At 43.7% G+C, this 23,009-nt stretch overlaps 1 protein-coding gene across 3 annotated transcripts in view; it reads right to left on the reverse strand.

Moving 5' to 3' along the window:
• Positions 1 to 4,204: 4,204 nt before the first annotated feature.
• The window catches only part of IL17RD (interleukin 17 receptor D), a 199,576-nt gene continuing 180,771 nt past the window's right edge, over positions 4,205 to 23,009 (reverse strand). For all 3 annotated transcript variants that reach the window (XM_069206466.1, XM_069206465.1, XM_069206467.1), the window contains one exon: positions 4,205 to 8,225. In XM_069206466.1, coding sequence (XP_069062567.1) covers positions 8,110 to 8,225 — 116 coding nt within the window. In that variant the 3' untranslated portion in view covers positions 4,205 to 8,109. The remainder of the gene's footprint in view (positions 8,226 to 23,009) is intronic.

Raw genomic sequence — 23,009 nt, forward strand, 5'->3', positions numbered from 1 at the left:
GAGTGTCATCGCCACAGGAGATGATGTTGAGGTCGTGTGATCAGATGATGTTTGCGAGCTGTGTCATGTAAACGTTAAAGAGGGTCGGGCTGAGGGATGACCCTTGGGATACGCCACATATGATCTTGGTGGCTTCAGAGCGGAATGAAGGGAGGTGGACTCTCTGGGTTCTGCTGGTGAGGAAGGAGGGGATCCAGTTCACGGCTCTGTCGCGGATCCCCGATTCGTTGAGGCATGTGCATAGGGTGTGGTGGCAGGCTGTGTCAAAGGAGTCTGTGAGGTCCAGGAGGATGAGGGCCGCTGTTTTGCCATTGTCAAGTTGGTTCCTGATGTCATCGGTGGCGGCTATGAGGGCGGTTTCGGCCTGTGGTTGCTGCGGAATCCGGATTGGGGCAAGTCCAAAGTGTTGTTCTCCTCAAAGAAGCGGGTCAGTTGTTTGTTGACAATCTTCTCAATTACTTTTGCCGGGAAGGTGAAATGGGCCGGAAGTTCTTCAGGTCCTTTTGGTCCACCCTGGGTTTCTTGAGGAGGGCGTTGATCTTGGCGTGTTTCCAGCTCTCTGGGAAGGTGGCGGTCTCAAAGAAGCTGTTGATGATGTTCCAGAGTTGGGGTGCAATGACGGAGCTCGCTTTGTTGAAGGTGTGGTGAGGGCAAGGGTCCGATAGTGATCCAGAGTAAATGGTGTTCATGATTTTGATGGTGTCGTCGTTGACGTGGGTCCAGGAGAGCAGGAGGCTGGTGTGGTGGTGGGGCGCAACGGTGAGTCTGTGGTGTCGGTGGTTGACGGGGGGGTCTGGGTATTGAAGCTGTCATGGACTTCTACGATCTTGCGGTAGAAGGTGGCGGCTAGGGAGTCGGAGAGGTCTTGCGATGGTGGGATGTCGCTGGCGTTGGAACCGGGGTTGGAGAGTTCCTTCACGATGCTAAAGAGCTCCTTATAGCTGTGCGCATTGTTGTGGATGCAATCTTTGAAGGAGGTTCTGTGGCGGTTAGGATGAGTTGTGGTGTCTGCGGATGGCATTCTTGAAGGCTGTGTAGTTGTCCAGTGTCTGTTCTTTGCGCCACTTCTTCTTGAGTCTTCGACATGTTTGCTTGGATTCTTGGAGGTCGGCAGTGAACCAGAAGGCCTTTCTGTCAGTGCGTCTGTTTGAAGGTTTCTTGATCGGGGCAAGAGTGTTGGCACTGTCATCGATCCATTGCCTGAAGTTGCATGCAGTTGTGTCGATTGGTGGGTTCCGGGAGAGTGTGCTGATCAGCTGATCTTCGGTGACTTTGTTCCATCTGCGGGGTGGTGCGTTGTGGGTTTCTCGAAGGTGAAGTGGATGCAGCGGTGGTCGGTCCAGTGGAGTTCGGTGGTGTGGCTGAAGCAAATGTGTTTGCTGGCGTAGAGGACAGGGTCGATTGGGTGTCCTGTGGAGTGGGTGGGTGTCGTGATGAGCTGCTTGAGTCTGAGGCTGGCGAGTACGGTGGTGGAGCTGTGTCGTCATTGGTGTTCCCGAGGTGGAAGGTCAGGTCCCCATGAGTATGTAGTCTGCTGATGCGAGGGCGTGCGTGCTTACAACATCGGTGATGGAATCGCTGAACTGCTGTTGGGGTCCGGGAGGACAGGGTGGGGGGCTGTAGACATAGATGAGGGTCCCTCTGAGGGTGGTGGTTGGATCGGTGTGGATCTGGAAGTGTAGGTGTTCGGAGGCGCTGAGAGTGTCTTCGGTGCTGGTCGTGATTCTGAGGGTATTCCTGTGGACGATGGTGATGCCTCCTGGTCTGTTGGTGCAGTCCCCATGGGTGATCTTGTAGCCGTCCGGGATGGCTATGGCGATGGCGATGTGAGGTGCTGAGGAGGGGTTCATCCAGGTCTCGGTCAGGAAGGCAACATCCGGGGAGGCTGAGTCGAGTAGGTTCCAGAATTCGATGGCGTGTTTGTGGATGGTGCGGGTGTTAAGGATGCATCTGAGATAGTTGCATCCTGCCCTGGTGGGCAGGTCGCTGGCATGGAGGCTAGTGAAGGTGCAGCTCCGGCAGAAGAAGGGTCTACGGGTGAGTCACAGGGTGGCCTGGTGGCAGGTGGAAGAGCGGCCGGCGATGGGCGCGTGAAGGGTGACGGCATTATAGCGGCGTCATATGTCGCAGCAGTGGGGGAAGCGAGAACCAGGGGTTCTGGCGTTGGGCGCAGACAGGCTTGCCTTAGGCACACCTTTGGCCGCCATTAAGTAGGGAGGTGGGAGAGAGGACAGCTGGGAGGCGGGGCGGAAAACAGTGCGAAAAAGGGGTGTGGGCCGGCAGGGATGCAGCGCGAGAGAGGAAGGGGCAGGACCGCAGGGGCAGCAGTGGCGGTGGAGAGTGAGAGAAAGCAAAAGAGAAAGAAAAAGAGAAAGAGAGAGCAGAGTGAGAGGAGAAAGAAACGGGGAGGAGAGAGTGAAACGCAGAAAGCAAATGACAAAAGGGACAGAACACGAAAGGAAAAGCACACAGAGTGAAACAAACAGAGGCAAAAGAGGAAAAAAGGAGAAGAGAGGCAGAGGGCAGCCTAGTAGAAGAGCAGAGCTCTCCCAGTGATGTTCTGATGCAAAATCTGGGCCTCAAATTATACATTTATTCTTTAAAACTCTGCCACAAACAAATTGGCAACCAGGAGAAACAGAATAATAATAATGGTCAGATAACTCTGGAAGTTGCCGCATTTGCTAGAGAGATCTGTGTTTTAGCTAGTCATACTTTTGAATCAAAGTAGTATAGAGGGTTAATATATCTTTTGCAAAGCACATCATGTAACATACAAATGAGAGATTTATAGTGTATGTAGATAGGTAAGTGGTTGCTACTTTTAAACACAGAGATCCTTTTGTTACTTGAGGCTGATAATTTGTAATCATTCTAATGAAGCACATTAAACTATGAAGGGCATGTGACTTCTACACATTGTAACCCTCACTCTCTCATGTAACACATCCTGTACATTGATTTACACACTAATATAATTTACTGTCAAAGTATAATGTGTACGTGTAACAAAGTGCTCTGTCATCCTGCATTGGGATGAGAAGCGCTATAACAGAAATAAAATAGTGGTATTTAAATTGTTATTTGTGTACAAACTGGGGCAGACCAGCGCATCTGACATTCCTTCAGTGGCTTCACATCTTTTATATACAGGGACTGAACACAGTAAAAAGCATGCTCGTACGAAGTAACAAACTGTGTGCATTTGTTTCCCCTCCAATGCATTTACATTTAGGTGTGAGGCTATAAATAGCTCCCACCCAGGATGCTCGAACAAAAGGAAGCCTTGCCACCTGCACAGTTGCTGCCTGGAACTAAAGCAGACAACGTACAGATGCTGCAGAATGTGTCCCAGTGTTTAAAAATTACACCGGGATGAGTTCAGCGTGGTTCAGTGTGACCCAACTTCTTGGCAGGGTGGACGGCTTGTACCCTGTGAAAAGAGTGAGTAGACAGTCTACCCGCAAGCACCTTCAAGTTGTGCACTGAGAGGATCTTGGAAAAAGCATGCTGCATACATATAAGGAATGGGACGAAGAGGGAATGTCTGGATTACTTACTAATCATTACTGTGGTTCTTTTTTCCTCCTCCCAGTACTTACGCTACAGCCCACCCACCTGATGACACTTTGCTTCCGGAGGGTTCTACAACCTGATGGTCGCAGTTTAGGTGCAGGCACCCCTCACAGCCCATGCAGTCTGTAGATGAAGTTATGAGACAGGACTAAGAAGGGCTGCCAGATCGAGGGGACGCTCTCATACGCATGTTATTACTAGGAGATGGAAGTGAGAATCTGAGTAATGATGGTTACGTAATACACAGATTTTACCTAGAGTCAAAATCCAATTCAAGACTCTGTAAAACGGGTCAACAATGCCTTGTACAGCATAATCTTATCTTTGACCTCTGGTCAGGTTGAAGCATCATCGTTCTTGCCAATATATTTTTCGGTCTGGAAATACCTTCAAAATAATTCTGCGTATTAACCATGAAAATATCGATTACTCCAGTTACGCAGAAATATTCTGTTGTGTAAGGGGAACACGTGGATATTTCATACAGAAAATAACCGCTGGGAACATTGAGAAAACATAATGATGGCACATTATGGTTTAATGTTAAGTGTTGCTGAGGATCTGCTACAATACAAAGTATTCTATTAAAACAGACTGTGCGGACCACGGAAGAAATTATTTATAACAATTTTAAAAACAGGCCATTTTATTCCAAGTGTTATTGGCAGTACCATAAAACAGTACATAGTGTCCAAATAACAAAAACTACCTACTTTCATCCTACGGCATATACACACGTAGACAACTATTTGGTCATAAATGTACAGTATACAGCCTCTCATTTTTCAGGCTTAATTTTACAACAGTCTTTATGTACAGAAAATAAGCCCCATCAACATTTAAGATAAAAAAAAATACATAGAGTGGTCTTACAGGCAACCATGGGGGAAAGCTATTTCCAATTTAGTTTGAAATGTATTCCCAGAACTCGCGAACACTGAAGCAAATCTAACCACCAAATGAAAAAAATGTCCATAGGTGGCATCAATACATTATTAAGGGTGTTTTTGAGGTTAGGGGCCTCTTAAAATTACAAGACACACATGCACTTTGACAAAGCTTTCCTCCTTCGGATTGAAATACATAGCAAAATATGTGTTTGTCAACACCGAAGAAAACAAAATTCAACCAGAGTGCAAACGACGAGCTATGTGTGTTTTACTGTGGGTAGCACATGCTTTGTGGATATTACACAAGATAAAGACGAGCTTTTCAAAACACTAGCTCCATAACACTTTATCCAGGACCGAAATGGTAACCAGTCTGGAGTCAAAACATTGTCCATGTATACTTTGAGAAGTACTATTATGTGTTATTTGTTCACATGTTTTTATTTACTCATACAGTATGAGGTACAATGACAGGCTCCGTTTAAGTTTCAAAATTCAAACTCAATGGGACTATATTAAGATACGGACAATATTCTCTAAATACCTCGCTATACATACAGTTTAAGAAGCAGATCCATTTCATCATGCGAAGGCACAAGAAAAAACCCTGGGGTGGCTAAATGTAGATCACTGACGAGCAAGGCCTTCAGGCTTGTCCAACTCTGGAAAGATCATTTTGGAAACAGGACATGTCTAAATTGCACATGCGCAAACACATCTTTTCAATCAAAATAACAGCAATTATTTAGCTGTGCAGCCTCAAGAGCTATTATCTGGAAGTAACAGCAATTATTTAGCCATGCAGCCTCAATGGCTATTATCTGGATGAAGAAACCCCTGTATACTTAATACATGTTTTTTTCCTCACAATTTGAAATATGAGCACTTGAATTTGCTGGGCGGCTTAAATAGCACAATTTAAAATATTCTGACAAATTACATTTAAACACCAGGTACCAGGGTACAATCTTATGTAGAACATGGATACTTTGTAATCTTTCACTTTGTTTTAACTTAAAAGGTCACTTTCATTACACCAAGGAACACAGTTCTATACTAAATTTTGCTACTCCAAAGTCAGGTCATTTGCGTTTCTTATTTGTTTTCCCCCAAAACATTATACTGGGCAATTTGGGAATACAGAGTTCCTTTAAAAAAATAAAAGGCTACATCTGAATCCAGTAATTTCCATGTATAGTTGTGTGCAGGCTTTGCAGAAAGCTTTGTACGGTATTTAAGCACACAGTTATAATGACTTATGGTCGACAAGATATTCTCTGCAAATTACATTAATCTGAGCCTTTTGTCTATTTTTATTTTAACAAACTTTCTCCTTAGTTTCGTTTGAAAATTCAATAACAAATCATGCCAACCACCAACACTGTGGTGCACCCATCTTCAAATATATCATTTTGGGTGGTCTAATGAAAACGTTGCAGGCATACTGAAAAACGTTTCTACAGATAGCTAACCAGATATCCCCAGCATGGGTGAGAAGAACAGAAGAGAGAGGGGTCTTGTGTTTAATGATTCACTATCCCAGTGCCGAGTTTTTTTAAGGTTTAGGTCTGAAATGTTTCAGACTTTCTTTATGCGAAATAAAAATCGCCCTCATTTTTTTTTTCATTTAAAAAAGTAAAACCTTTCCTGTTTTAGAAAGGTTACAAAAGGTTAATATTATTTAATTCCTAATAGTCCTCTTTTTAGAAGAAAACGGAGTGTATTTTTCATGAAGTGGTAATACAGCCTTGGCACAGTTGTTCATCGTTAAGATGTAGCAACAAAAACATTAAAATAAATTCTCCAGAAGAATTAAGTCATGTAGACAACCAGGTATGCTAAATCTGTAAAATGTTGCTAAAGTTCCAAAACATCTAAAAAAAAGTCCAGAAGTAAGCTTCAGCATCACGAATGTAACATTAGCAAAAGATGGCTCACTGATTCCAGCTGAGTTTAAGAAAGACCCAGTTTTCATGATAGGGGTCCAATTAACTAATCCCAAATTTTAGACATCTACACGGTAGATTTAAATCTTCATTTCTAAAAAGAAAAGGTAACGTTCCCTACCTACAAAAGTTATATACGTGTTCAAAGCAATGCATTTATTTACAATTACGATTTTCCAATGTGCAGTGGTATTAAATGGCTATCCTTGCAACAAAAACTCATAAAAAAGGTGAAACTTCCAGCTTCCAATTGCAAAGTTTTACAGTACAGTAACAAAACAAAGAGACAATGAGCAAATACAAAACAAAACATTTTTAAAAGTAGTAAAACCAACTGGAAAAAATTAAACTGTTAGGTCAATCCTGGTAATAGTGATGTCAACGAAGTCCCATACAATCACACTTTGAAGATAGGTTGCAAAATATACGGAGAGCAAAGTAACTCCATAATCAAAGAAGTCCTCGCAATAAGATCTTCACTGCTTCGGCAGCGGGCAATGTCATTCACCTCGGCCGATCTTGCTCAAGTCATGTTCCTCATTATTATACACATCAACACTCTGCTCCGACATGGGCAGCGTGGAATAGGTTACACCACATGTTCCAATGAGGCGAACATTCTGTTTTTTTGTAATATACAACCTCTATGTACAAAATGCAGCGAATACCTATTTTTCTAATATACTCTTTCACTACAAAACAAAATGCTGTGCTTTCCCTCATTTTGGCATATTCTTATAATTAGAAAGAGTGAACATATTTTTATCACATCCATAGATTAATGCGTGTATGTGGCCAATAATTGTTGACATCTGGGGAAAGTGTTGGACTCTCTGGGTATTTGACTGATAATTCTGCACTACAGAGGATTACGCTTGTCAATGTTTATGACTGCTATGATTGGTAATGTGCATATGCCAAGCCATCTTATTTTAGCCATAAAAAATGTTGTGTTAGTGTACAATAGCGCCTGAAAGATCAATTTATGCATTATATATAAAAGCAGTCACAAGAACCTTTTTTTTTTTTTTTTTTTTTAAACAAAGGTTTGCTCCATGTTTAAATAACTTGTACAAAAATATGATTCTGCAACTTCTACTTCTGATACATATGTATAACTCCTTGCCACTGGATTCTTTGTTTCATATAAAATTACCCCCGTAAGGCACACTGGCTATTGTTTCCATTGTTAACAGATGAAACCGGTCCTTCTGAGTTGTATGGCATGAAATTTGGCACAGAAGCAAAACTAAAGGTTTCAGAAACTTCAAAAAAAATAAAAAATACATCGGAACAAAGAAATGTCCAAATGAAAAAAGTGAGGACCTCACAGACATTAAAACAGAGAGAACCATGCACATTAAACACCAAGATCGTCTGCCCACTAAACATTTGATGACCCATCATCATGAACTTATGAAACAAAATATAGTGGGTATTTTTGCACATTGTATTTTTAAACTTGTACTAGAACTAACAATGGTTGTAATTCAGCATAGTGGTGTGTTTCTTGGCAAATGATTGCGCGAATTTATTTGCGCCACTCGTCTGAGACAAGGCAAAAGTCTGCCAACAATATTGCCCATGAACACCCTTGAAGAGCAGTTCCTTCAAGTACCCTGGGGAGATGTTGGCGTATGGATACAAACAGAACCTGTCTGCTAAAGTGGCTATGCATATCAAATTTGAAAGATGTGCTATAAAGGTGCTATGGCTTGCAGTGCTTCAGGGTGGATGTGATGCGGTAGTTCTGCTTTACACACATCAGGAACCAAAGACTTGCTGCCAGGAATTACAGACAATTCTTCTTCTCCTAGAAATCAAAGGAATACACATTTTAAATAAAAGGTAATTGCTTTGAACTCAGTTTCAAAAATCAAACATTTTGAACGCCAATAAGATATATGAAGGATGCACACACATGTAACTCTGAAAAGAATTCCTGTATTTATTCTTGATGATGGTTTTTAAGAGATTAATTTTGCTTTGTGTTTGTATCAATTACTCATCAAGTTGCAAAATTCTATTACAACGCTTTGACACCCCAGGTAGAGAATAAATATAGCCACTCCACCAAAGACCCAGTGTACATCAATGGTAACGTGATGGCTCATTCCTATTGCTGCCATTACCGCACACAACTGAGCCAATACGTCCACTACCATGGGTCACCCCCAGACAGGTGAAGCATCAAGATGAAGATGGAGATGGAGATAGCAGGGTGTAAAATGGAACACCCAGTAATGCAAGGATGCTCTGATGCAAGAAAGGGAAATTGTCTCTTTAACAACTGTTTGTAAAATACACAATTGTCAGAGTTCAATTGGCCCATCGGGGATCTGGGCCCTAGTGCCACTGCACCTGCTACACCAATGGGTTTACACACACCCTGGGCACATCTCCAACTCTAAAGCCATTCTTAGCAGTTATAGCCACCAGCAGTGAGGCAAAGTCAAAAGACACCATAGGTGGTAAACCCTTGGAACTGGTATAGACTCCAAAAGGGTGTTAGGAGGGACAAGGAGACTCAAGAACCATCAGCACTTTACCCCTGTTAACCAGCAGTAAAGTGCCTGTGCTCCCTCTTTATACATGGTTGAATAGGCGTACTCCTATTTAGAAAATTTAACTTGACTAAAAGTCCTTAATATATGGTGCAAAGTGTACCCAAGGTCTGGTTATTAAATGTCACTAGTGGACTTAAACACTCACTATGCCATCCATTAAAGTAGGAAAGCAAACATATCTTCAGGCCCATCATTGTACAGTGATTGTAGCAGTGTAAAAACTGCAATTTGACCTGTGAACTTAAACCATCTATTAATAAAGTTTGCTTTAAGTAAGCCTTGTAGCCCACAAGAGAGGATGCAAAGTATTAACAAGCATTTACAATGCATCGGGTCTCGTGATTGCGTTGTAAACTCCTAACCCGACTTTTCACCTATCGGGCAAAAGTGCATTTATGTACATAACCCGAAAAAGTGAAATCAAGTAAGTAAAGCGCTCGACTTCTGCCAAGCGAGATCGGGCTCGTAAATTAGAGAAAAAAAAGTCCACGAGCCCGATGGAAAAGAAGCGAGCCTCGCATGTTTTCTGTACTTGGTCGCTGCGCTGGAGGAGGGCTAGCCACCGGAAAAGGCATGACTTATGCTTGCCTTCGACTAATGAAAGCAAGCAGATTTGATTAGGGAAGCCCACCAACCAATAAAAAACACTGACGTGAAGTTGACAGGGCTCCGAGCCCTTTTATAAATACAAAAGAGTCTCGGTGCGAAACGCATGCGCGAGCGCATGCAACGCAGGCTCGACCCTAAAAAGTAGGCAATGTTCTATTAACATGTCCTTACAGTGGCTCACACCCAGAAGCTATGTTCCCTGTTAGAAAGATGGATGGCCCATAAAGAAGCACTGGGAAGGGATACCAAAAACGTATATTGTATCTCAGGAACTGTGCCAGCTAGAAAAGGAATTAAACAACTATTTTAATAGGTATTAAAAATCCAATTCAATGGTGATTTCAAATGTTTAATAAATATTAAGGAAAACTAACTTCTAGAAAGTTACTGTAACACTGTCTGAAGTTCCTGGAGGCTAATTTGCATTGGCTCTCCAATTTCTCCCAGCCAGTGATTAGCCTTGAATACATGGGATAAAGGTGTGAAAGGCTTCTCAGGAGCAAATGATAGGCTGACCTAAATGGGAAGAGATGACTTGTCTGAATGCCACACAATATGCAAGGTGGCGGCTGAGGGCATTCATTTTAACTTTACAGTGTCAATCCTGCTTGACAGCACTTTGGCCCACATGTAACAGTTGGAGCATACTTGAATGAGAGAGAACAGGATGCTCAATTTTTGTAGAGCCACTCTCTGGCTGCAGGAGAATGCTGTGTTTGTCCGAACAGAATAATGTCTCTGATTTTGTTGTCAGTACAGTGGTTCAAATTGGATTTTAGTGTTAGATGTCGAAGAACACTGGGCTTGCCACAGTACATTCCCTGCACACATACACCCAACCCTCAGAGTCAAGTTGAGTGTGGCCGAAGTCTTTACCATCTTTATTTGCCATGAAACTTTGTATTTTGGGACTGTTTGCATGAAGGCAAACAGGAACTATGGCAAAAGTAGATAGGTCAGGGACTGGGAACTTTTACCCCACTAGTTAGGGAGGGGATAGGAGTCCAGAACACTATGGAACAGCAGAAGATCAGAAGAGGACAGTACCTGCGGTCTAGGACCTGAGAGGAGCCTAAAATGACTGAACCTGCTCAGATTTTTACCCAGGACAAAGAAGTGGACTCCAAGGATCATAAGGCTGCATTGTTTAGCTACACAGAGATAACAAGCTGCAAGAGACCCTTTCCAGGTGTACACAGCTTACTAGTGGTAACTGGACCTGGAATGGATCCTGCTGTTCACCTCTGCCTGCATCGACTATAATACTAGACCCCAAAGTTTAGTCTAGTTCGTAAGGTGTTCACGGGTTTCAAAAAAGGCAGGATACATGACTGTGTACGCACAGCCCAGAGCATGCAGATAAGCATGATGCAGACCTCTGCAGTCCACTATGGACGACACCAGAGCATCTCGCCACTGGTTTCTTTCCTTACTGTTGTGGGAGCATTTTTCTCTTTTTAGCTTTTAAATGTATTAGAGACTGAACTTGCACTAACATGAACCAAGCTTATGTTTTCTTTTATCTTGAATTGATGTTGCAAAGTAACACGTGATCATTGTTGTTTCTCTGCCAAATGAAGAATTGTAAGCCTTTCACTAAGCGAAGGTGAGCGTCCCCAGAGTCTTCTCACCAAGCTGTACCTAACCAAGAACATCCCAATTGTCTGAGACTATCATTTATACAAGGTGTCGATTCTAGTGCTTGAATAATTGATTATGCTGTTCGAATTAACTGTGAGAGCAACTAAATTCAATGCAATAGCATCATGAGTGGATCCGTAGTAATGTATGACATCGTTTGTCTAAAATTCTATTAAAGTACACACTTTACCTCTGTATGGAGGAACCCCATTTGTATAAGGCACATAATCTATGCTGGATTTTTAATACTTATGATCTGTATTGTTTATTGACCACCATACTGATGATATATTTCATGTATTTTGCATGATAATTCTTTATATAAACTCCTTAAATTTTGACCCGTGTCTGTCCTTCTTACTAAAAATGTCACATTCTCTACTACTGATTTGAGAACAAAAGGACTAGAGACTGGTGCACTCGGGTAGCACAAAAGTCCGAATAGGAACTACACTGCTCCTGTTCTGAGCCGTTGTTGCCTTCTTGGTAAGGTTATGAGAAACTAGCTTTGTCGTCACATCTCGAGTCTCTGGCAGCAGGGAGGCCTCGCCGCCATGTCTCAAGGCGCTGACTATACGCCGGTGGCCCTAAACTCCTAAAAAGGTCACATTTCCTCGGCCATGGCCGTTTAGTATCAACACTCAGTACCGTGACTTGCGTCACGTTTTTATAAGGTTAAAATGTAGGCTTCAGGACCCGTAATCCATGTACTTTTGACTAAAACGCTGTGACTGGATAAATGTGCCCCTCATGACATGGGGTTAACTTGCAAATACAGGCATAGCTTACCAGACAGTAAAAAATGAAAGCCAGGGAAACAGAACAATGATAATCAGAGTGGACCAAAGCGGCTGCAGCCCTGCCACTTGAGTGTGGGATTGTCAGCACACACCGTCGGCCTGCTATGGAAATGTTGTTTGCTATTACTCTATCACCCCGGTGACAAAACGCCATTAAAATGGTAAGTCAGCATTCCAGCTATTCAGAATTTCCCAGTGCCCATGGTTAAGGCGTCCAGGCTCTCTGCGCAGTCTGCGGTGCACCATTTGACCACTATCTCCTGCCGCATTTCTGTCAATTCGAGTGAAAACTAAAACTGCCATGTTTTTCTTCTCAACCTACAGTTTTTGTACTTCAGTTTGTGCCACTTCTGATGTAACGGTACACAAAAGGATGTTCCATCAGTTCACATTTATCTGGACTGTCCCACTAGAGTATAATGTCATTAAACTTTTTGTTTCACTATTCGTGCAGCGTTTGGTTTACTTCAATAAAAGTGTAGCAAATTTCCAAATATTTTCCGTAAAAAAAAATATTTTTACGAATTTTGAAACACAGAAGGAGAATAAATTGATGACATACACCACCGCATCACGAGACCCCGGCCAGCACCTCAAAATTGATCTGCATACTTTTTTCCCCCAATCAAAATATAAGCCATCCTGTAACATAACCTACAAGAACAGCAACAACACAAATATACAATCCATAAAATGTATACTGTGCTGTTCCCATCACCAAAAACCCTGCTTCGTCGTGGACTATAGGTCCGTGAAGTGTGATCTATAAAGTGCAGCACGTCTACCCATCCAAAAGGTGTTGACATACACTAACAAACTTTTTAACAATTCGTAATCTTAGCAAACCAATACTGTAACAGACAAAAAATTGGTGCTGAATTACCCTCCACTAGCTGATCTAAATCAGCCATGATAGTAACCCCCAAATACTCTGCTTTCTCAGCAACGTGCAAAAACTGCATGACTATTAATCACTACCCAAGTCTTACCCCGATTCAGCAAGTAGCCAGAGAATTCCCCAAATTCTACAGCCTCCCGTTCTAGCTCCTCTTTTGCCACCCCTGGGTCATAGACATAAGCAAGAACTTTAGAATCCCAACCCTGAAAATACATGGGTGGGATTAATTCATTAACCTCCAGTTTCCTAAAGGGTGAAAAGAAGAGGAGAGCAAGGACACCCATCCCTTGAACCCCTTGGAATCTGGCCAGACTGGCCTCCCATCATCTGTATCCTGGCAGCAGCTCTATAATAAACCGCTTGCACCACGTTAATAAAATCCAGCCCAACTAAGGATATAATTTGTAGATATATGTTGAATTCTAAATTTACGAAACTGTATGGACTAGTGGCCTTCCATATTGCTATTGGATCTATCTGCTTGATGCTGTAACAGTTAAAACTGTGCCTTTAAAAATGTTCAATAAATACAAGGTGCCAAAAAGAAAATCCAGACCAGGAGACCCTAATCAAACACTTCTTCTGGATCTAACAGGATCAAAGCCATAGGGTCTCCTGAAGCGGATGCTGCATCAAAATGAAAATGTCACTTACCCAGTGTACATCTGTTCGTGGCATCAGTCGCAGTAGATTCGCATGTTTTGCAATAGCTCGCCATCTGGTGTTGGGCCGGAGTGTTACAAGTTGTTTTTCTTCGAAGAAGTCTTTCGAGTCACGGGACCGAGTGACTCCTCCTTTTGTCTCCATTGCGCATGGGCGTCGACTCCATCTTCGATTGTTTTTCCCCCGCAGAGGGTGAGGTAGGAGTTGAATTGTAGTAATAGTGCCCATGCAATGGAGTGACCAAGTATGCACGTATTTAAGGTTGAGATGATACATATATAAATAGTTGAAGGTAACTTCTAAACTGCTACAGGCTCCCGGGGAGGCGGGTGGGCACATGCGAATCTACTGCGACTGATGCCACGAACAGATGTACACTGGGTAAGTGACATTTTCAGTTCGATGGCATCTGTCGCTGTAGATACGCATGTTTTGCATAGACTAGTAAGCAGTTATCTCCCCAAAAGCGGTGGATCAGCCTGTAGGAGTGGAAGTAGTCTGAAATAATGTTCTTAATACAGCTTGACCTACTGTGGCTTGTTGTGCGGATAACACGTCTACACAGTAGTGCTTGGTGAATGTGTGAGGCGTAGACCATGTGGCTGCCTTACATATTTCTTGCATTGGGATGTTTCCTAGAAAGGCCATGGTAGCACCTTTCTTTCTGGTTGAGTGTGCCCTTGGTGTAATGGGCAGCTGTCGTTTAGCTTTAAGGTAGCAGATTTGGATGCATTTAACTATCCATCTGGCTATACCTTGTTTTGATATTGGGTTTCCTGCATGAGGTTTTTGAAATGCAATAAATAGTTGTTTAGTCTTTCTGATGTTTTTTGTTCTGTCAATGTAATACATCAATGCTCTTTTGACATCTAATGTATGTAGTGCCCTTTCAGCTACGGTATCTGGCTGTGGAAAGAACACTGGAAGTTCCACTGTTTGATTTAGATGGAACGGTGAAATAACCTTTGGCAAAAATTTAGGATTGGTCCTTAGGACGACCTTATTCTTGTGTAGTTGTATAAAAGGTTCCTGTATTGTAAACGCCTGAATCTCGCTTACTCTTCTTAGGGAAGTAATGGCGATGAGAAATGCCACCTTCCAGGTTAGGAACTGTATTTCGCAGGAGTGCATGGGTTCAAAAGGTGGACCCATAAGTCTAGTTAGGACAACATTTAGGTTCCATGAAGGAACAGGTGGTGTTCTTGGTGGTATAATTCTCCTAAGGCCCTCCATGAATGCTTTAATGACTGGTATTTTATATAGGGAAGTTGAATAGGTAGTCTGCAGGTATGCAGATATTGCTGCAAGGTGTATTTTAATGGAAGAGAAAGCCAGGTTAGATTTTTGTAAGTGAAGCAAGTAACCCACTACATGTTCTGGAGTTGTGTGCAATGGTTGTATTTGATTAATATGGCAGTAGCAAACAAACCTCTTCCATTTACTTGCATAGCAGTGCCTGGTGGATGGCCTTCTGGCTTGTTTTATGACTTCCATACATTCTTGGGTAAGTTGTAAGTGCCCGAATTCTAGGATTTCAGGAGCCAGATTGCTAGATTCAGCGATGCTGGGTCTGGGTGTCTGATCTTTTGGTTGTGCTGTGTCAACAGATCTGGCCTGTTGGGCAATTTGATGCAGGGTACTACTGATAGGTCTAGCAGTGTTGTGTACCAGGGTTGCCTTGCCCAAGTTGGTGCTATTAATATGAGTTTGAGTTTGTTTTGACTGAGTTTGTTTACCAGGTAAGGAAGGAGAGGGAGAGGAGGAAAAGCGTAAGCAAATATCCCTGACCAGTTCATAGATGGGGCATTGCCTTGGGACTGTTTGTGTGGGTATCTGGATGCGAAGTTTTGGCATTTTGCGTTCTCCTTTGTCGCAAACAAGTCTATCTGAGGTGTTCCCCAGAGTTTGAAATAAGTGTTCAGAATTTGGGGGTGAATTTCCCATTCGTGGACCTGTTGGTGATCTCGAGAGAGATTGTCTGCAAGTTGATTTTGGATCCCTGGTATAAATTGTGCTATTAGGCGAATTTGGTTGTGAATTGCCCAACGCCAAATCTTTTGTGCTAGCAGGCTTAACTGCGTGGAGTGCGTCCCCCCTTGCTTGTTTAGATAATACATTGTTGTCATGTTGTCTGTTTTGACGAGAATGTATTTGTGAACTATTATTGGTTGGAAAGCTTTTAGTGCTTGAAAAACTGCTAGAAGTTCTAGGTGATTTATATGCAGTTTTGTTTGATGTACGTTCCATTGTCCTTGTATGCTGTCTTGATCGAGGTGTGCTCCCCACCCTGTCATGGAAGCATCTGTTGTTATTACGTATTGTGGCTCTGGGTCTTGGAAAGGCCGCCCTTTGTTTAAATTTATGTTGTTCCACCACAGAAGCGAGAGGTAAGTTTGGCGGTCTATTAACACCAGATCTAGAAGGTGACCCTGTGCTTGTGACCATTGTGATGCTAGGCACTGTTGTAAGGGCCTCATGTGCAGTCTTGCGTTTGGGACAATGGCTATGCATGAAGACATCATGCCTAGGAGTTGTAGTATCATCCTTGCTTGTATCCTTTGTGTTGGATACATGCGTTGTATGATGGTGTTGAAATTTTGAATTCTTTGTGGACTTGGAGTGGCTACTCCTTTTGATGTGTCTATTATGGATCCCAGGTATTGTTGTACCTTGCGCGGCAGAATTTTGGATTTTGTGAAATTGACGGTGAACCCTAGTTTGAAGAGGGTTTGTATGATATGATTTGTGTGATTTGAGCACTCTATTAACGAATGGGCCATTATTAGCCAGTCGTCTAGATATGGGAACACATGTATTTGCTGCCTTCTTATGTGTGCAGCGACCACCGCTAGACATTTGGTAAAGACTCTTGGTGCGGTTGTTAATCTGAAAGGCAGTACCTTGAATTGGTAATGTATTCCTTTGAATACAAACCTTAGGTATTTCCTGTGCGATGGGTGTATTGGTATATGGAAATAAGCATCCTTGAGGTCTAAAGTTGCCATGTAGTCGTGTAGTTTTAGCAATGGCAATACTTCTTGTAGTGTGACCATGTGAAAGTGGTCTGATTTGATGAAAGTGTTCACTACTCTGAGGTCTAGGATTGGTCTCAGCGTTTTGTCCTTCTTTGGTATCAGAAAGTACAGTGAGTAAACTCCTGTGTTTATTTGTGTGTTTGGCACTAATTCGATTGCATTCTTTTGCAATAGTGCCTGCACTTCTATCTCCAGGAGATTGGAATGGTGTGTTGTCAAATTTTGTGCTTTTGGTGGTATGTTTGGAGGGAATTGTAGAAATTCTATGCAATAACCATGTTGGATAATTGCTAGAACCCAAGTGTCTGTAGTGATTTCCTCCCATGCTTTGTAATAATGACTTATTCTTCCCCCCACTGGTGTTGTGTGGAGGGGGTGAGTGACATGTGAGTCACTGTTTAGTAGTAGGGGTTTTGGGGCTCTGAAATCTTCCTCTATTCCTAGGGAATTGCCCTCCTCTATATTGTCCCCGAAAACCTCCTCTATACTGTCCCTGGTAACTGGACGGTGTTGCTTGTGAGGTGCTGGCTTGTGTGCTCTGACCCCGAAACCCCCCTCGAAAGGGTGTTTTACGGAATGTGCTGTAATTGCCTCTGCTCTGCGGGGAGTAGAGTGCGCCCATGGCTTTGGCAGTGTCCGTATCTTTTTTGAGTTTCTCAATCGCTGTGTCCACTTCTGGACCAAACAGTTCTTTTTCGTTAAAAGGCATATTGAGAACTGCTTGTTGAATCTCTGGTTTAAATCCAGACGTTCGGAGCCATGCATGCCTTCTGATAGTTACAGATGTATTAATTGTCCGTGCAGCTGTATCTGCAGCGTCCATGGAGGAGCGGATCTGGTTGTTGGAAATGGTCTGTCCCTCCTCAACCACTTGTTTTGCCCTATTTTGTAAGTCCTTGGGCAGATGTTCAATGAGATGTTGCATCTCGTCCCAGTGGGCTCTGTCATAGCGCGCAAGTAGTGCCTGGGAGTTCGCGATGCGCCACTGGTTTGCAGCTTGTGCTGCGACTCTCTTACCAGCTGCATCGAACTTGCGGCTTTCTTTATCTGGGGGTGGTGCATCTCCAGATGTGTGGGAGTTGGCCCTTTTCCTAGCTGCTCCTACAACGACAGAGTCTGGTGGCAGCTGTGAAGTGATGAAAACCGGGTCTGTAGGAGGCGCCTTATACTTTTTTTCCACCCTTGGTGTGATAGCCCTACTTTTGACCGGCTCCTTAAAGATTTCTTTTGCGTGCCGGAGCATACCAGGGAGCATAGGCAGGCTTTGGTATGAGCTGTGGGTGGAGGAGAGTGTGTTGAATAAAAAATCATCCTCGACCTGTTCCGAGTGGAGGCTTACGTTGTGAAATTGTGCTGCTCTAGCCACTACTTGAGAATACGCGGTGCTGTCCTCTGGTGGAGATGGCTTCGTAGGGTATGCCTCCGGACTGTTATCTGACACTGGGGCGTCGTATAGGTCCCATGCGTCTTGATCTTGGTCACCCTGGCTTATGGTGGTGTGAGCTGGGGAGTGTGATGGAGTTTGTGCTGGTGAGATGTTAATCACGGGCGGAGGAGAGGGTGGTGGGGTAGCTCTTTTCACCACTTTTGGTTGTGGTGTCTGTTCAGTTTGGAACTCCAACCTTCTCTTTCTTCTAATGGGGGGGAAGGGTGCTTATTTTTCCTGTCCCTTGCTGTATGAAAATACGCTTTTGCGTATGGTCCACATCAGTTGATTGTAGCTCTTCCTCAAACCTATGCTTTTGCATTTGGGAGGTTAGCGAGTGCTCTTCTGTATAAGAGCCTGAAGCTGGGTCGCTTGCAGTTTGTTTCGGCACCGAAACCCTGTCTGCGTGTTTTTTCGGCTCCGAGGTGACTTTTTTCTTTTTCGGGGCCGAAACCTCTCGGCGTCGATCTTCTTCGGTGCCGCTGTCTCGGCTTCGAGCCGTGTCCACACCGGCATCTCGGTGTCGAGGCTTGTCTCCAGCACTTTCTCGGTCCCGAGAAGGCTGCGTGCCGGTGTCTCGACCGGAGTCGGACGATCTCGGCACTGTTTGGGCCTTTTTCGGTGCCGACGGTCGGTCACCGAATTTATGGGTGGAGCCATGGCCTGATGGCAGTGGCGTCCCCTGGGCCTTGTAAATCTTCCTCTGTGTGGTTTTCGACGTCTTACTCACGGTTTGTGTCTCGTCGAATCCTTCGGAGTCCGATTCTTGGATCGAGAAGGTACCTTCCTCTTCTTGTTCCTCGAACTCTCGGTGGGCTGTCGGCGCGGACGCCATCTGAAGTCTTCTGGCTCGACGGTCTCGGAGTGTTTTTCGGGACCGGAACGCACGACAGGCCTCGCAGGTGTCTTCACTGTGCTCAGGTGACAGGCACAGGTTACAGACCAAGTGTTGGTCTGTATAGGGGTATTTATTGTGGCATTTGGGGCAGAAACGGAACGGGGTCCGTTCCATCGGCGTTCTTCAGCACGCGGTCGGGCCGACCAGGCCCCGACGGGGGATCGAAAAACTACCCCGAAGGGCACCGGAGCTCTTCGATGCGGTGTTGTATCTAACTACGCCGATCCCGAACGCAACAATACCGACGAAAATCTTCCGAAATTAGCTATCTTTCCGTTCCAAAACTCGGAGCGACAGGAACACGTCCGAACCCGATGGCGGAAAAAAAACAATCGAAGATGGAGTCGACGCCCATGCGCAATGGAGACAAAAGGAGGAGTCACTCGGTCCCGTGACTCGAAAGACTTCTTCGAAGAAAAACAACTTGTAACACTCCGGCCCAACACCAGATGGCGAGCTATTGCAAAACATGCGTATCTACAGCGACAGATGCCATCGAACAGTGTTATTACTCGGCATATATGGTTCGTGGTCCCCCTTCCAGGTATAAAGTCATGTTGCTCGGAGAGACTATCCTACCTATAATTAGACTAAGCCTTGATGCCAACACTTTAGAGCATAATTTCGTATTGCTATTAAAGTAGTTGGTCTGTAAGACCCTGGCTCCTGAGGGGGTTTACAGTTTTTATTTAAAAAAAAAAAATTGAAAATGTCACTTACCCAGTGTACATCTGTTCGTGGCATCAGTCGCAGTAGATTCGCATGTTCTGCAATAGCTCGCCATCTGGTGTTGGGCCGGAGTGTTACAAGTTGTTTTTCTTCGAAGAAGTCTTTCGAGTCACGGGACCGAGTGACTCCTCCTTTTGTGTCCATTGCGCATGGGCGTCGACTCCATCCTCGATTGTTTTTCCCCGCAGAGGGTGAGGTAGGAGTTGAATTGTAGTAATAGTGCCCATGCAATGGAGTGACTAAGTATGCACTTATTTAAGGTTGAGATGATACATATATAAATAATTGAAGGTAACTTCCAAACTGCTACAGGCTCCCGGGGAGGCGGGTGGGCACATGCGAATCTACTGCGACTGATGCCACGAACAGATGTACACTGGGTAAGTGACATTTTCAGTTCGATGGCATCTGTCGCTGTAGATACGCATGTTCTGCAATAGACTAGTAAGCAGTTATTTCCCCAAAAGCGGTGGATCAGCCTGTAGGAGTGGAAGTAGTCTGAAATAATGTCCTTAATACAGCTTGACCTACTGTGGCTTGTTGTGCGGATAACACGTCTACACAGTAGTGCTTGGTGAATGTGTGAGGCGTAGACCATGTGGCTGCCTTACATATTTCTTGCATTGGGATGTTTCCTAGAAAGGCCATGGTAGCACCTTTTTTTCTGGTTGAGTGTGCCCTTGGTGTAATGGGCAGCTGTCGTTTAGCTTTAAGGTAGCAGATTTGGATGCATTTAACTATCCATCTGGCTATACCTTGTTTTGAAATTGGGTTTCCTGCATGAGGTTTTTGAAATGCAATAAAGAGTTGTTTAGTCTTTCTGATGTTCTTTGTTCTGTCAATGTAATACATTAATGCTCTTTTGACATCTAATGTATGTAGTGCCCTTTCAGCTACGGTATCTGGCTGTGGAAAGAACACCGGAAGTTCCACTGTTTGATTTAGATGGAACGGTGAAATAACCTTTGGCAAAAATTTAGGATTGGTCCTTAGGACGACTTTATTTTTGTGTAGTTGTATAAAAGGTTCCTGTATAGTAAACGCCTGAATCTCGCTTACTCTTCTCAGGGAAGTAATGGCGATGAGAAATGCCACCTTCCAGGTTAGGAACTGTATGTCGCAGGAGTGCATGGGTTCAAAAGGTGGACCCATAAGTCTAGTTAGGACAACATTTAGGTTCCATGAAGGAACAGGTAGTGTTCTTGGTGGTATAATTCTCCTAAGGCCCTCCATGAATGCTTTAATGACTGGTATTTTATATAGGGAAGTTGAATAGGTAGTCTGCAGGTATGCAGATATTGCTGCAAGGTGAATCTTAATGGAAGAGAAAGCTAGGTTAGATTTTTGTAAGTGAAGCAAGTAACCCACTACATGTTCTGGAGTTGTGTGTAATGGTTGTATTTGATTAATATGGCAGTAGCAAACAAACCTCTTCCATTTACTTGCATAGCAGTGCCTGGTGGATGGCCTTCTTGCTTGTTTTATGACTTCCATACATTCTTGGGTAAGTTGTAAGTGCCCGAATTCTAGGATTTCAGGAGCCAGATTGCTAGATTCAGCGATGCTGGATCTGGGTGTCTGATCTTTTGGTTGTGCTGTGTCAACAGATTTGGCCTGTTGGGCAATTTGATGCAGGGTACCACTGATAGGTCTAGCAGCGTTGTGTACCAGGGTTGCCTTGCCCAAGTTGGTGCTATCAATATGAGTTTGAGTTTGCTTTGACTGAGTTTGTTTACCAGGTAAGGAAGGAGAGGGAGAGGAGGAAAAGCGTAAGCAAATATCCCTGACCAGTTCATCCATAGGGCATTGCCTTGGGATTGTTTGTGTGGGTATCTGGATGCGAAGTTTTGGCATTTTGCGTTCTCCCTTGTCGCAAACAAGTCTATCTGAGGTGTTCCCCAGAGTTTGAAATAAGTGTTCAGTATTTGGGGGTGAATTTCCCATTCGTGGACCTGTTGGTGATCTCGAGAGAGATTGTCTGCGAGTTGATTTTGTATCCCTGGTATAAACTGTGCAATTAGGCGAATTTGGTTGTGAATTGCCCAATGCCAAATTTTTTGTGCTAACATGCTTAACTGCGTGGAGTGCGTCCCTCCCTGCTTGTTTAGATAATACATTGTTGTCATGTTGTCTGTTTTGACGAGAATGTATTTGTGAACTATTATTGGTTGGAAAGCTTTTAGTGCTTGAAAAACTGCAAGAAGTTCTAGGTGATTGATATGCAGTTTTGTTTGATGTACGTTCCATTGTCCTTGTATGCTGTGTTGATCGAGGTGTGCTCCCCACCCTGTCATGGAAGCATCTGTTGTTATTACGTATTGTGGCACTGGGTCTTGAAAAGGCCGCCCCTTGTTTAAATTTATGTTGTTCCACCACAGAAGCGAGAGGTAAGTTTGGCGGTCTATTAACACCAGATCTAGAAGGTGACCCTGTGCTTGAGACCACTGTGATGCTAGGCATTGTTGTAAGGGCCTCATGTGCAGTCTTGCGTTTGGGACAATGGCTATGCATGATGACATCATGCCTAGGAGTTGTAATACCATCTTTGCTTGTATCTTTTGTGTTGGATACATGCGTTGTATGATGGTGTTGAAATTTTGAATTCTTTGTGGACTTGGAGTGGCTACTCCCTTTGATGTGTCTATTATGGCTCCCAGGTATTGTTGTACCTTGCGTGGCCGAATCTTGGATTTTGTGAAATTGACGGTGAACCCTAGTTTGAAGAGGGTTTGTATGATATGATTTGTGTGATTTGAGCACTCTATTAACGAATGGGCCTTGATTAGCCAGTCGTCTAGATATGGGAACACATGTATTTGCTGCCTTCTGATGTGTGCAGCGACTACCGCTAGACATTTGGTAAAGACTCTTGGTGCGGTTGTTAATCCGAAAGGCAGTACCTTGAATTGGTAATGTATTCCTTTGAATACAAACCTTAGGTATTTCCTGTGCGATGGGTGAATTGGTATATGGAAATAAGCATCCTTGAGGTCTAAAGTTGCCATGTAGTCGTGCAGCTTTAGCAATGGCAATACTTCTTGTAGTGTGACCATGTGGAAGTGGTCTGATTTGATGAAAGTGTTGACTACTCTGAGGTCTAGGATTGGTCTCAGTGTTTTGTCCTTCTTTGGTATCAGAAAGTACAGTGAGTAAACTCCTGTGTTTATTTGTGTGTTTGGCACTAATTCGATTGCATTCTTTTGCAATAGTGCCTGCACTTCTATCTCTAGGAGATTGGAATGGTGTGTTGTTAAATTTTGTGCTTTTGGTGGTATGTTTGGAGGGAACTGTAGAAATTCTATGCAGTAACCATGTTGGATAATTGCTAGAA

This window comes from Pleurodeles waltl, chromosome 9 (genome assembly GCF_031143425.1).
Source record: "Pleurodeles waltl isolate 20211129_DDA chromosome 9, aPleWal1.hap1.20221129, whole genome shotgun sequence".
NCBI lineage: Eukaryota > Metazoa > Chordata > Amphibia > Caudata > Salamandridae > Pleurodeles > Pleurodeles waltl.